Below are 12533 nucleotides of genomic sequence, written 5' to 3'. Positions count from 1 at the left end.
ATTTTAAACTCATGTTCCATTCTTATGTTCTCATTGTGGTAGTGTTGGTAAGTTTTTAGACTTGTTGCCACATCACAACCATTCTTGGGCATATGCTAATCACTCCTCGGACCAGCATAGTTGATCAGGCTATGCTATTCCCAAGACTGATCATACATCCCCAGGCTTAACTGTGATATCCAACAATCATTACTTTTGTTTTGCCCTAAAATGATGCTGACCTTAGTATGTATGCATGCATGTATACTTTTAACAAAAGTTATTTATTCTTAAAGGTATAGTGGTTTTGAAATCTTAAAATCAGAGACCTTAGTCCCAATGCATTTATAGTTTGTATATCTTATGTGGTTCGATATACTTAGTTCACTATAAACAATGCTCTGATACCAATCTGTCACACCCCCAAACCAAGGATGGCGGAAACGTCTGGGGGTGGAGGACTTCATGTACAGTATCACAACAACGTGTATAATAGTGCTCAAAGTAAAAACAACCACCATAAATATAATTGCAAAAGTTACACCAAAGTATATGTTTACATGTTTCAAAAGCAATTACATTATGATGACAAAATAAATTGTTGACGGTTTAGCGTCCCATCCTCAAAGCGATGAAGTTTTCCTGTTTCACTGATTTCCTGAGAATACAAGTAGTTTTAAAGAGTGTCAACGCAAAGGTTGGTGAGTTCATAAGAGTTTTGTTTGAAGTAGAAACCGTTTTTCCTTGTAAAATCGATTTAGTTTGATTTCCAGAAAATCCAATATTTTCTTAGTTAAGTATGAATAGAAATAATCCTACATGATGCTGTAATGAACCCTAGAGTAATCCGTAGAGTTCCTCTATAATCGTCCAACATATAAGTTATATAAGACTTAACTTAGATAAAACGTTGAATATAGTGGGTCTGCCCTAGGTCCACAACCCAACGAGGAACAGGAGATGAGGCGGGCACCACCAATTCTAGGCCAATCAAGACTAAATTCTTATATGACTCAACATATACGCTCAGCGACTATAGTTGAAGTCTAACAATTTTAGAGGATGTGTAGTTTTAATATCATAATAGCTTTGTATAGAGACCCGGTACTTCGTATTTGTACCCATAGAGATAAAAGGTGATTTTTTAAATCGACATAAAACTCATTTAGGTTTTAAAAATAAAATCCCGTAAACTTATGGATTGTTCCCTATGTGAGCCGTTATAATCATACTATGACTATGTGAACCTGCCACGACGTTCTCAGTGTCGCGAAAAAAATGAAATGACATTTGTCACCCGTAGACCTGCAGGTCCAACTGTAGCTAGCAGCAAGGTGTGGGGTGTCAATCCCAATATAGATCTATATACAAGTATCACGTTCTCCCTCAAGGAGATTCTGATTATAACTACCAGGAATTATATCCCACACTCGGACGTACGGGGAGAGATAGAGAAACTCACAATATAGGATAACAAGTTTACGTTAAATGTGTGTGAATATAAATATTTCTTGTATGAATGTACCCTTCTTGTACGAGTGCGCAGAGTGATGTATCATAAACTATACCTATTATAGTTTATCTAAAATGTATGTAATATGTATGAATCCTTTTATGGAGATGTATTAGTGTTGTGAATTTCTCAAACCATAGATTAACTTACGTGAAATGTGTGCGAATAGAAATCTTTCTTATATGAATGTACACTTCTGGTACGAGTGCGTAGAGTGATGTATCATAAACTATACCTATTATAGTTTATCTAAAATGTGTATAATATGTATGAATCCTTTTATGGAAAATGTATTAGTGTTGTAAATATATTCAAACTATACTTTTTATAGTTAAATAATACGTGTTCCAAAATGAATGGATAATATTTAATATGAATGTCTTAGTTTCAGTTCATAATGATAAACTAACTAGGAAAACACATTCAAACATTAAAACTTATGATTATACACTTTGCTCAACATAATACAAAGTGTTATGATATTTACATGTTGTTGGTAAAATTTAGCAATTCTGCCCTGTTTTGGAAAAATCATAGAAAAATCATACGAAGTCGAAAACTAGATCCGTAAATTCTGAGAGTTCACAAAATGTGTCTAGTTTGCTCATAATTTTTATCACAATTCATAATGACCTCTAACTTGGGTGAAAAAGTCCATAATCACAGACTGGTCCGGATTGTTGTTTGAAGTGATAGGCAGTTTTGTAAAAATCGCCATAAATTGTAGAAAAATCGTATGGAGATGTGCAAGTAGCCATTTTAAAGCTAAAAACTTGAACTATTTGCACCTTGTACAGTTTTGAAAACAAAAATATTTAAGATGCCCAAAACAGTCCGTGAATGGAGTTGAACTTTTCTGATGAAGGCTGTTAGAGAAATTTAGTTATGTTCTTAGTGTTTTAACTTGTATTCTCCCTCTGAAAACTTGAGAAAACATGAAAACGTAGGGGTATGAACTCACCTTGAGTGATTTCAGTAGATGATTGTTGAAGAATGGAAGTGTTTAATTCAAGAACACTTGGAGATGCCTTGAAGGTTTTCGAGAATCTAACATCATAGTTAGGGAGTTTGTGTAAGCAACCAAAGATTTGAGTAGAATGAAGTGAAATAATAATAGGGAGGATGAATTTTTTTACTTACTAAGTGTGGAAGAACACTTGAATCCAGCCTTGGATCTCGAAAATTTGTGTAGAAGAGTTTGAGAGAAAAAGTGATGTTTGTTACTTAGTGGAATGAGAGAAATGAGAGAAAATGAGGAGTGTGGTTGATTGTTCCAGCTCAAAAACGTGGGAGTGGGTGAAATTTGAGTGTAAGGGAACATTGAAGTGACATAGGTAAGGTGGGGAGGTATGGCTGGTCATAGAGTGGGTGTGGGGTGGTTGCTTGTGACTTTGATTTTTTTTTTTTTTTAACTTGCAAGGCACAATGGAATATATTACTCCTATAAAGGAAATTGACTCAATCAAGGACGATTTCACAATTAAAGTTCGGATCATACGTCTTTGGACTCAAAAGTCAAGAACAATGTCTTATAATAGTCTATATCCCATTTTTAGTTTAATTTTCTAAATATATGTGTGGTTGTCTATGTGTGTGTATCTCTTTAAAAATTCTGCAATTTCATCATTTTATGACCCCCATTTGCGAAGTTGAGTATTTATTTCCAAAAATGCGAAACTCCAGGGACAATATTTGAAATCTTCTGTTTTCTTCCCCAATTCGCATTCTACTGTGAAATACTTCGCATCTTCATTCTTACACCCTTCGCATCCCTTCGCATTAATCACCTTCGCATTTTCATTCTTACACCCTTCGCATCCCTTCGCATTAATCACCTTCGCATTTTCATTCTTACACCCTTCGCATCCCTTCGCATTAATCACCTTCGCATTTTCATTCTTACACCCTTCGCATCCCTTCGCATTAATCACCTTCGCATTTTCATTCTTACACCCTTCGCATCCCTTCGCATTAATCACCTTCGCATTTTCATTCCAGATGCGAACGCAGTTTAGTTCTTGAACTCTAAACTTGCGAAATCAAAATTTTCATATGTTGAACCCATATGCGAATATTAACCCAATTGACTTCAAATTGATTCATAGATGCGAACACTCGATTGTTTTACTTTCGCAAAATGAGCATCAACAACTCCACAATCGAGTTTTTAAATTCTTGCAACCAACAATTTCATAGTCCTTGACTTCGCGTTTTTCTTCATGAATCATCCCTCAATCATCAATCCAATTGCGAATCAAAAACTCATATGTTCTTGCTTTATCGATTCATCGACCTAATACACAAGGTTTAATAGAGTTGACCGGCTTGACTTGATGACCTGACTTGACTCAAGATTGACGATTGTCACAAATTGACCCGAATATGACGGTTGTCACAAGCATGCTGATCTTTTGTTCAAATTTAATGAAGCTTGTAATGATGAAGAGAAGCTTTTATTCCAAAGAGCTAAAATTAAATGGATTCAGGAAGGCGATAATAATACTAAGTTTTTTCATAGTATTGTGAAGAGCAGGGGCAATAAAAATAGAATTATGAAGGTTTTGGATGAAGATGGAAGATGGGTTAGTGGAATTGCTTTGAAGGATAAATTTGTTTCGTATTTCAAAAATTTCTTGGGGTGTAAGGATGATTCTGTTAAGCCGGAGTTAATTGAAGATATTTTCCAAAATAGGTTAGACAGTACTGATGCTACTAATATGATCAGAGTGGTGACAGATGAAGAAATTAAAGCAGCTATGTTTGAAATTGATGACAATCGTGCCCCTGGGCCTGATGGATATTCTTCAAAAATTTTCAAGAGTGCCTGGAATATTATTGGATCGGAGGTTTGCAAAGCAGTGAGAGAATTTTTTTGGACAGGGAAGCTTCTTAAAGGGATAAATGCTACGAGAGTTATTTTAATTCCTAAAGTGGATATGCCGAGGAAGGTTGCTGATTTTAGACCTATAGCCTGCTGTAACACTTTGTATAAGTGTATTAGTACGGTTATAGTGAATAGAATTAGAAGCTGTTTGGGGAAAATTGTTAGTAAGAATCAATCTGCTTTCATTCCTGGAAGATCGATCTTGGATAATATTCTTCTTGCACAGGAATTGATGGTGGGATATAATAACAAGAGGGGAGTTCCAAAGTGCACCTTAAAATTTGATATTCAAAAAGCATATGATACAGTGGATTGGGAGTTTCTTAATAGAAGTCTTAAAGGGTTTGGATTTCATCCGATTATGATTCAGTGGATTATGGCTTATGTGTCTTCCCCCTGGTTTATGATCAATTTTAATGGTGAAGACCATGGGTATTTTGAAGGAAAGAGGGGTCTTAGGCAGGGTGATCCTCTGTCACCTTACTTTTTTTTTTTTTTTTTTTTTTTTTGAAAGAGCCAAAGCTCAGCAAACTTTATTAAAAAGAATAAAAGAATACAAGGAACAAACCATCAAACAAAATACAAATATAACCATCCTATCCATAACCAACTACCAAACCATTTCCTAATAAGAAGCAATAACCACTCACAACCCCAAAACACCCTAAAATCCTTAAAGGTAGCCCACAAACTTATTGAAAGAGGGAAAAAAGGTAACTTCACCCCCTTGCTCCAACCAAACCTCCAAAAGATAAAGAAACCAAAGCAAGGGGTAAGGCCCTTAAAAAAACCCTCAGTCCATAAGCTAACCTTTAAGAAAAAAACCCTCAAGTTCAAAACCCACCAACCACAAAAAACAAGGAAATCCCAATAAACTAAACCACAAATAAACATAACATCAAAGAGAAAACAGGAAAGCCCCTCACAACAATTAGTCCCAAAGCTCCTGTCGCAATCCTTGTCCTTTACATCCTTCAAAGTCCTCATCAGGGAATCCATAATCTCTCCACAGCTATTGCCCACCACCAACCTTTGCTTCGCCTTTCTGCACTACAAACTCAAAAAGAAACACAAGAAAATAACACCAAAACACCAGTGAATCAAATTAAGTTTCATACTAGACATGGCATCAATCACATGTCTAGGATTCTCTATTTGGGTAATCTCAATTAAGATCATATCCAAACAGCAAATCCCATAGGTACAAGTCACATGATTTAAGAGTAAACTCTCCAACCAGTGACATATTTCGTCAATTCCTTTGTGCATATTTTTATTCCCAAAATACCCCCACCATATACCATTAATAACATCATCCTTATTTAACTGCCACCACTGCCAAACCCAAAACCATAACCAACCACACTCCAAACAGCTAAACCAGAAAATGATCTCCATTATTCAACATTCTCAATTCCCGAAATACCCCAGATCAAACAAACCTTATTATTGATCATTTTAACTCTTTTCCTTAATCCCATCAGCTTCAAACGAATCTCATTCTCAATACTAGCTATAACCCCCTCAACTGATATTCTGCTAGAACCAAAAAGTCTAGCGTTTCTCTCTCTCCAAATATTAGACACACAGCTAGCAATCATACATTTAATGATCAAATTCTCACCTGTCTTCAGTTTAAGCATTCTGCTCAACATTAAAATAAGATCATTCCATTCAACCGTTCTCAAAATTAACCCCACTTTACTGCAGAAATATTTCCAAATTCTAGAGGAATACTCACAATTAAAGAATAAATGGCTATGCGAATTAGGCACATTATCACAAAAAGGACACAGCAAATTACCAGCCAATTCCCATCCTCTAACCCTATCCTGAGTTTTTAATCTGTTCAGGACAGCCAACCATAAAATAAAAGAGTTGCAAGGAATGCAATTATTATACCAAACAAGATCAAACCAAGGCACAATATCCCCAAAAATTTTCAAATCATTCCACACCTGTTTGCATGAGAATTTTCTACATATACCTCCCTTATCCCTCCATCCAACAACATCATTCAAATTAGAATCAATACAAAACATAGGAGCTTCAGTCAATCCAGGGAACTTATTAACCCATTCAACCGGCCATGAATAAGAATCAAACTCAAGAACATCACAAACTAAAGCAGAATCACTAAGACCATTACTAATCCACTCTCTCCTAGGGATAAAAGTACAAAGGATACCTATTGGATGCCACCAATCATGCCATAAAGAAGTGTTCCTCCCATTACCCACACATGAAATAACATGAGGCCTAACAGTATTCCTTATCTCCAAAAATCTCTTCCATGTCCAGTTCATACTCTTTTTCTGCAGAATATCCCAAAAATTCCTGCTGCCTATATAATTGATTCTCACCCACTGCACCCACAGGGAATTTTTGTTATTAACCACATTCCAAACATGTTTAGCAAGTAAAGCATCATTCAATTTCCTCAAATTCTTTATTCCCAGTCCACCATACTCCTTAGGTTTGCAAATTTCAAGCCACTTAACTTTAGCTTTACCTTTGACTATCTCACCATTAGCCCATAAAAAACTCCTGCACATCTTCTCAATCTCATTAATAGTAGCAATTGGAATTTTAAAAATAGAAGCCCAATAAACATGAATAGAAGTTAAGACCGAATTAATGAGTTGCAATCTGCCAGCAAAAGATAAGGTTTTACACTTCCAATTGAAAATTCTCAACTTAATCTTTTCAATCAACTTTTTACAATCTCTATCAAACAATTTAGTAACACACATAGGAACCCCCAAATATTTAAACGGAAATTTCCCAACTTCATAAGGAAGAATACCCAAAATAATCCTTCTCATATTAGGCTTAACACAACTGAAATAAATCTAACTTTTTTCCATACTAACCTTCAGCCCTGAAATCTTATTGAAATCATCAAGGGCATTCCTTATAATTCTGGCCGAATTCCCATTACCATAAGAAAAAATTAACAAATCATCAGCAAAACATAAATGGGAAATTTTGAGGCTCAAACACTTACTATGGAACTTAAAATTCAAAGAATCTTCAATAAGCTTACCCATAATAATATTGAAAACCTCCATAACTATAGTAAATAGGTAAGGAGATAAAGGATCTCCCTGCCTAAGCCCACGCTTTCCTTCAAAATACCCATGATCTTCACCATTAAAATTGAGCATGAACCACGGGGAAGAAACACAAGCCATAATCCATTTAACCATGACTGGATGAAACCCAAATCCCTGCAGAACTCTATTAAGAAAATCCCAATCCACCGTATCATAAGCCTTTTGTATATCAATCTTTATCGTACATTTAGGGGTACCTCTCTTTTTTTTGTACCCCACCATCAACTCCTGAGCAAGAAGAATATTGTCCAAAATAGATCTACCAGGGATAAAAGCTGATTGGTTATTACTTACAATATCACCCAAACAATTTCTAATTCTATTCACTATAATCTTACTGATACACTTATAAAAAGTGTTACAACAAGCTATAGGTCTAAAATCAGACACTTTCCTCGGAACCTCAACTTTAGGGACCAGAACAATTCTCGTGGCATTAATCCCATTCAACAATTTACCAGTCCAAAAAAATTCTCTCACAGCCTTACAAACATCTGGACCAACAATACTCCAAGAACTTTTAAATTTTTTTGAAGAATACCCATCAGGCCCAGGGGCACGATTGTCATCTATGTCAAACATCGCCAATTTAATTTCTTCATCAGTAACCACTCTAATCATATCAACAGCCACCCTACTGTCCAATTTTTTAGGAAAAAACTCATCATTTAAACCCGACAAATCAGTATCATCCTTACATCCCAAAAACTTATTAAAATGAGACACAAATTTCTCTATCATAGCCTTCCCACTCACCCAACGACCATCTTCATTCAGAACCATCTGAATACGATTATTGATACCCCTGCTTTTAACAATTTTGTGAAAGAATTTAGAGTTATTGTCCCCATCCTGTAACCATTTGATTTTAGCACGCTGAGCAAGAATCTTTTCTTCATCATTACAAGCAATATTAAAATCTAAGAGAATATTTGCATGCTCTTCCCTAATCTTGCAATCAAAAGGATTATTGTCAATATCTTGTTGTTTACACTCCAAATCCTTTCTTAACTTCAGAATTCTTTTTCCAGCTCCCCAATATTTATTACACATCTCCCTGCAATGTTTTTTGAGAATCTTCAACTTTTGTGTCACTTTAAACATAAAAAAACCATCAATATTCTTATCCCAAACCTCCTTAACCAAAGGGAGAAATTCCTCCTTCTCAGAGATAAAATTCGCAAATCTAAAAGAAGGTTTCCACTTCACTTTGTTACCAGGAAAATTTAAAATAGCAGGGCAATGATCCGAATTTCTGTATGGTTTAAAGACAGCATGAGCAAGAGGATGGTTCAACATAAATTTTTGATTAACCATAACTCTATCAAGCTTCTTCAACAGCCCCATATTACCCATAGGAGTTTTGTTCCATGTAAACTGAAACCCATAAGACTTCAAGTCCTCCACTTCAATAAAACTCAAACAATCAACAAAATCTTCAACTCCTTTAGGAGTTCTAGAACAGCTTTAAGAATATTCCGAAGGTTTTATAGCAACATTAAAATCACCTAATAAACCCCAAGCTTCCCTATTAACAACCAAACTATGTTTTTTCAAATTATCCCAAAGTAATCTTCTTTCAATATAATTCGAAGCAGCATATATAAAAGACAAATACATGCCAAGATCCGAATTACACAATTTAACATAACAATGAATAACCTGTTTGGATTGAGAAAGCAGAATCACATCAAAAAGTCTAGGATTCCACCCCACTATTATTCTAGTACCAGCTTCACAACTATTATTATTAGAGATCCAATCCCACTGCCCAAAAGTCTTAGCACAAACACTCTTGAGATTTAAGATTTTGACATGAGATTCAATCACAGCACAAATACCAAGGTTATTACACCTAATAACATCAATAACCTCCTTCTGCTTAACAGATTTATTCAATCCCCTAACATTCCAAGCACCAACAGACATCATTGAGAAATAATAGAATTTTTGGCATTTACCTCCTCAAATGCCTGAGAACTCCCCATCTTACTTCTATTATTATCCAACTCCAACTTATCTTTATTCACTTTATTACTTTCATTTCCTTTCTTCTTCCCCTCTCCCTTGATTGAAGAAATCAAATTGTTATTCTTGCTTTCATTAGAACCCATTCCAGCATCACCACTATCAACATTTTGATTAGCAACTGTCTTCACAATCTTATCATCCTCTTCCATTTTATCCAAAACTTCCTCTTCAATCTCTCCCAAGATTTCAAAACTGTTTTTATTACTTAATCCCTCCCCTGTTATATTCTCACTACCAAGACTAAAATTGCCCATCTCTGCCTTATTATCCTTTTTAACTACAACCTCCTGCTTATTATTCTCCTTCAACCCCCTACTACCTATAACATCCTGCCCATTAACAAACTTCTCATAATTTCTATTCTTTTCTAAATTCCAGTGACTTACTCCTTTATTATTCCAATTCCAATTTTGCCCTTTACCATTTCCACCTCTGTTCCCATTATTGCCTTTAGAGAAAATACCCCTTCTCCAATTCCCATTCTTCCCATTATTCTTCATATTATTCAATTGATTATAACCCTCTTGAGACTTGCTAGTGCCTTCATCATCATTGTTACCCATTACCTTTTTATATTTAACTTCTGTGAAACCATCCCCATTAACAACTTCCTTCCCTTTATTATTCTTTAAATTTCTCACTTCTCCATTATTATCCTCCTTCTCAACATTCATAGCAGCAGCACAAACTTTATCCACATGCCCATAGACTTTACAATGATTACATCTAGAAGGAATCCAAGCATATTCAACATCAAAACTTTGAATCACAGCAGAATTAGAGACAAAATCCCAAGTAGCTATATCAATCTTCTTTCTCCATTCCTTCCCAGCTGCCATTTCAACAAGAATTCTAGCATAAGCATTCCTTCCTTTATGTTCCAAACACATATCCTCAGTAAAGGAATCAAAAGCCAAAGGAATACCTATCTTACTAGCAATTCTACATAAGTTTTCACCACTCCAAACTTCCAAGGGCAAATCAAATATTTTAATCCAAACAGGAATTTTATCATGCTTGTTCTTAGTTAATGTCAAACCAGGCCTCCATCGTTGAAGAAATAAAGGCATATTATTAAACATTAACCAAGGACTACCCTCCAAAACAGATAACATCCCCATTTCATCACTGAATTTAAAGAAGAAAAATCCTTTGCTGTTCATGAATACCTCTTCCAAACCCACATTCTTCCACAATCTTCTAACTTCTTTCTGAATTACAGGAAACGCCAACTTCTTGTCAATCATATAACCATAAAGAGTATTAGTAAAAGGGATACTTGCATTCTTTAGATTCTCTATTGGAATTATAACAGGACCATCCTCTTCCCCTTTCTCCCCTGGAATGAATCTAACATCAATCTTACCCTTATGTCTATTACCTTTTAACACACCAGCATAAGAGTTCATCACATTCCCCTGCATTCCTCCTTCCTCCTTATTGCTAATCTTAGCATTTCCCAAAATAGAAGGAAGTAAATTAATGCTATTAATAACAGTACCTGACTTCTCATTGCAGCTAGTATCCATATTACTCTTAGCATTAACCTCTTCTTCTATTTCAATTTCCTCATCCCCACTAGTATCATCCTCACTTGAATCATTATCCCCTTCCTCATCAGTATTCTCATCATCATCAGTATTACCTTCTATCTCCTTATCTTTCTTTTCCAAATTTGATATATCAACATCCATTTTCTGATTCTTCTCACTATCTAAATCTTTCCCCATAGTCTTCTCATCTCCCTTTCCCACCTGTCCTTCTTCCTTCAATTCACTCAGAAATTGAAATCCAACTCCTGGAATGAAATCTTCATTATTACTAGCCCTTTTCTCCCCATCAGTTATAATCTTCACAACTTCATTATCTTCCCTATTAGAGTTATTCTGAATTTTATCATCCATCACCGATATGGTAGGGTTCACATTAACCATTTCACTAATAACATTCTTCAATTCAGAGATTGGGCTCAAAACTTCATTACTCATCATCAACCCATCCCAATTTCTCATCAAATTAGCAGTATTACCAGTTGGGATAGAAACAACATGAGAACTTACCTTTTTAGAATCACCAGACAACCCTATCTTCAATTCCTTCTCCTTTCCTTCAGATCCAGGAATAGAAATGTTAGAATCCGACTCCCAAACTGAGACAGATTCCGATTCTTCTCCCGTTTCCTCCTCTGAACCATCTTCATTGAAGAACTCTTCAGTATCCATCGGAGCTAATTTATCCACCTTCTTCCTAGCTCTGTTCTTAATCCTGAAAGTTTTCCCCTCCATTTTCCATTCAGCTTTGCTAATCCCAGATGTAACAGCTCCAGTCACACTTGGTTTGCGTCGAGCTTTATAGATCGTGGCAGATGATTGTTCAATGACCCCAGGAGGAACAAGATCATTCACCTCCATTTCAGTTTTTATATAACGAACAGCAGCACTTTTATCCGGAGGTTTAACTTTCACGTCCTTCAATCTATCCGACTTGGAAGATGCTCCCATTAAATCAACGGAATTAGGAAAGATATTGCTTCACCGATTAAAAGAAATTCGTCGGAAAAGCAGCGCCGATGAATCTAAGCTAGATCGCACCACCGTCAGTAAGAATCAGGATAAGAGAGAGAAAGTAGAGAGAGAAAGCGAAAAAGCGTAACCATTTGAACCTTAGCCTCTGTCACCTTACTTATTTACTATAGTGATGGAAGTACTCAATAAGATTCTTGGTAAGAAAATAGAAGACAACCATAATTTTAAATACCATAATAAGTGTGAGGTGCTTAGCATTTCTCATTTATGCTTTGCTGATGATCTTCTGGTATTTTCTTATGGTAATGGGAATTCGGCTAGAATCATAAGGGAAGCTCTTGATGATTTCAAAAATGTTTCTGGGCTGAAGGTTAGCATGGAAAAGAGCCAGATCTATTTCAGTTGTGTTAAACCGAATATGAGGAAAATTATTTTGGGAATTCTTCCTTTTGATGTTGGGAAATTTCCTTTTAAATACTTGGGTG

At 35.6% G+C, this 12533-nt stretch overlaps 1 protein-coding gene across 1 annotated transcript; it reads right to left on the bottom strand.

Annotated features, from left to right (window-relative positions):
• Nucleotides 1-5209: 5209 nt before the first annotated feature.
• Nucleotides 5210-9421, bottom strand: LOC145036132 (uncharacterized). The gene is made up of 6 exons (XM_078984609.1): nucleotides 9001-9421; nucleotides 7250-8898; nucleotides 5819-6931; nucleotides 5514-5711; nucleotides 5346-5426; nucleotides 5210-5251 (listed from the first exon to the last, which is right to left on the bottom strand). The coding sequence occupies exons 1-6, from the start codon at nucleotides 9419-9421 to the stop codon at nucleotides 5210-5212; spliced, it is 3504 nt and encodes a 1167-aa protein (XP_078840735.1).
• Between the last annotated feature and the right edge of the window lie 3112 nt (nucleotides 9422-12533).

The sequence above is a fragment of the Lactuca saligna genome, chromosome 3 (assembly GCF_052625555.1).
Source record: "Lactuca saligna cultivar CGN05327 chromosome 3, ASM5262555v1, whole genome shotgun sequence".
Taxonomy (NCBI): domain Eukaryota; kingdom Viridiplantae; phylum Streptophyta; class Magnoliopsida; order Asterales; family Asteraceae; genus Lactuca; species Lactuca saligna.
This window is presented reverse-complemented; position numbering and strand designations above follow the sequence as displayed.

What these genes read in the sequence shown, in the direction of transcription:
- LOC145036132 (XM_078984609.1), bottom strand. Translation starts at nt 9,421, where the DNA reads ATGTCTGTTGGTGCTTGGAATGTTAGGGGATTGAATAAATCTGTTAAG. An exon ending in ATAAGATTTCAGGGCTGAAG is followed by an intron (nt 6,932 to 7,249) that starts GTTAGTATGGAA and finishes GAGATTGAGAAG; the next exon opens with ATGTGCAGGAGTTTTTTATG. An exon ending in TGATGAGGACTTTGAAGGAT is followed by an intron (nt 5,252 to 5,345) that starts GTAAAGGACAAG and finishes TTTGTGGTTTAG; the next exon opens with TTTATTGGGATTTCCTTGTT.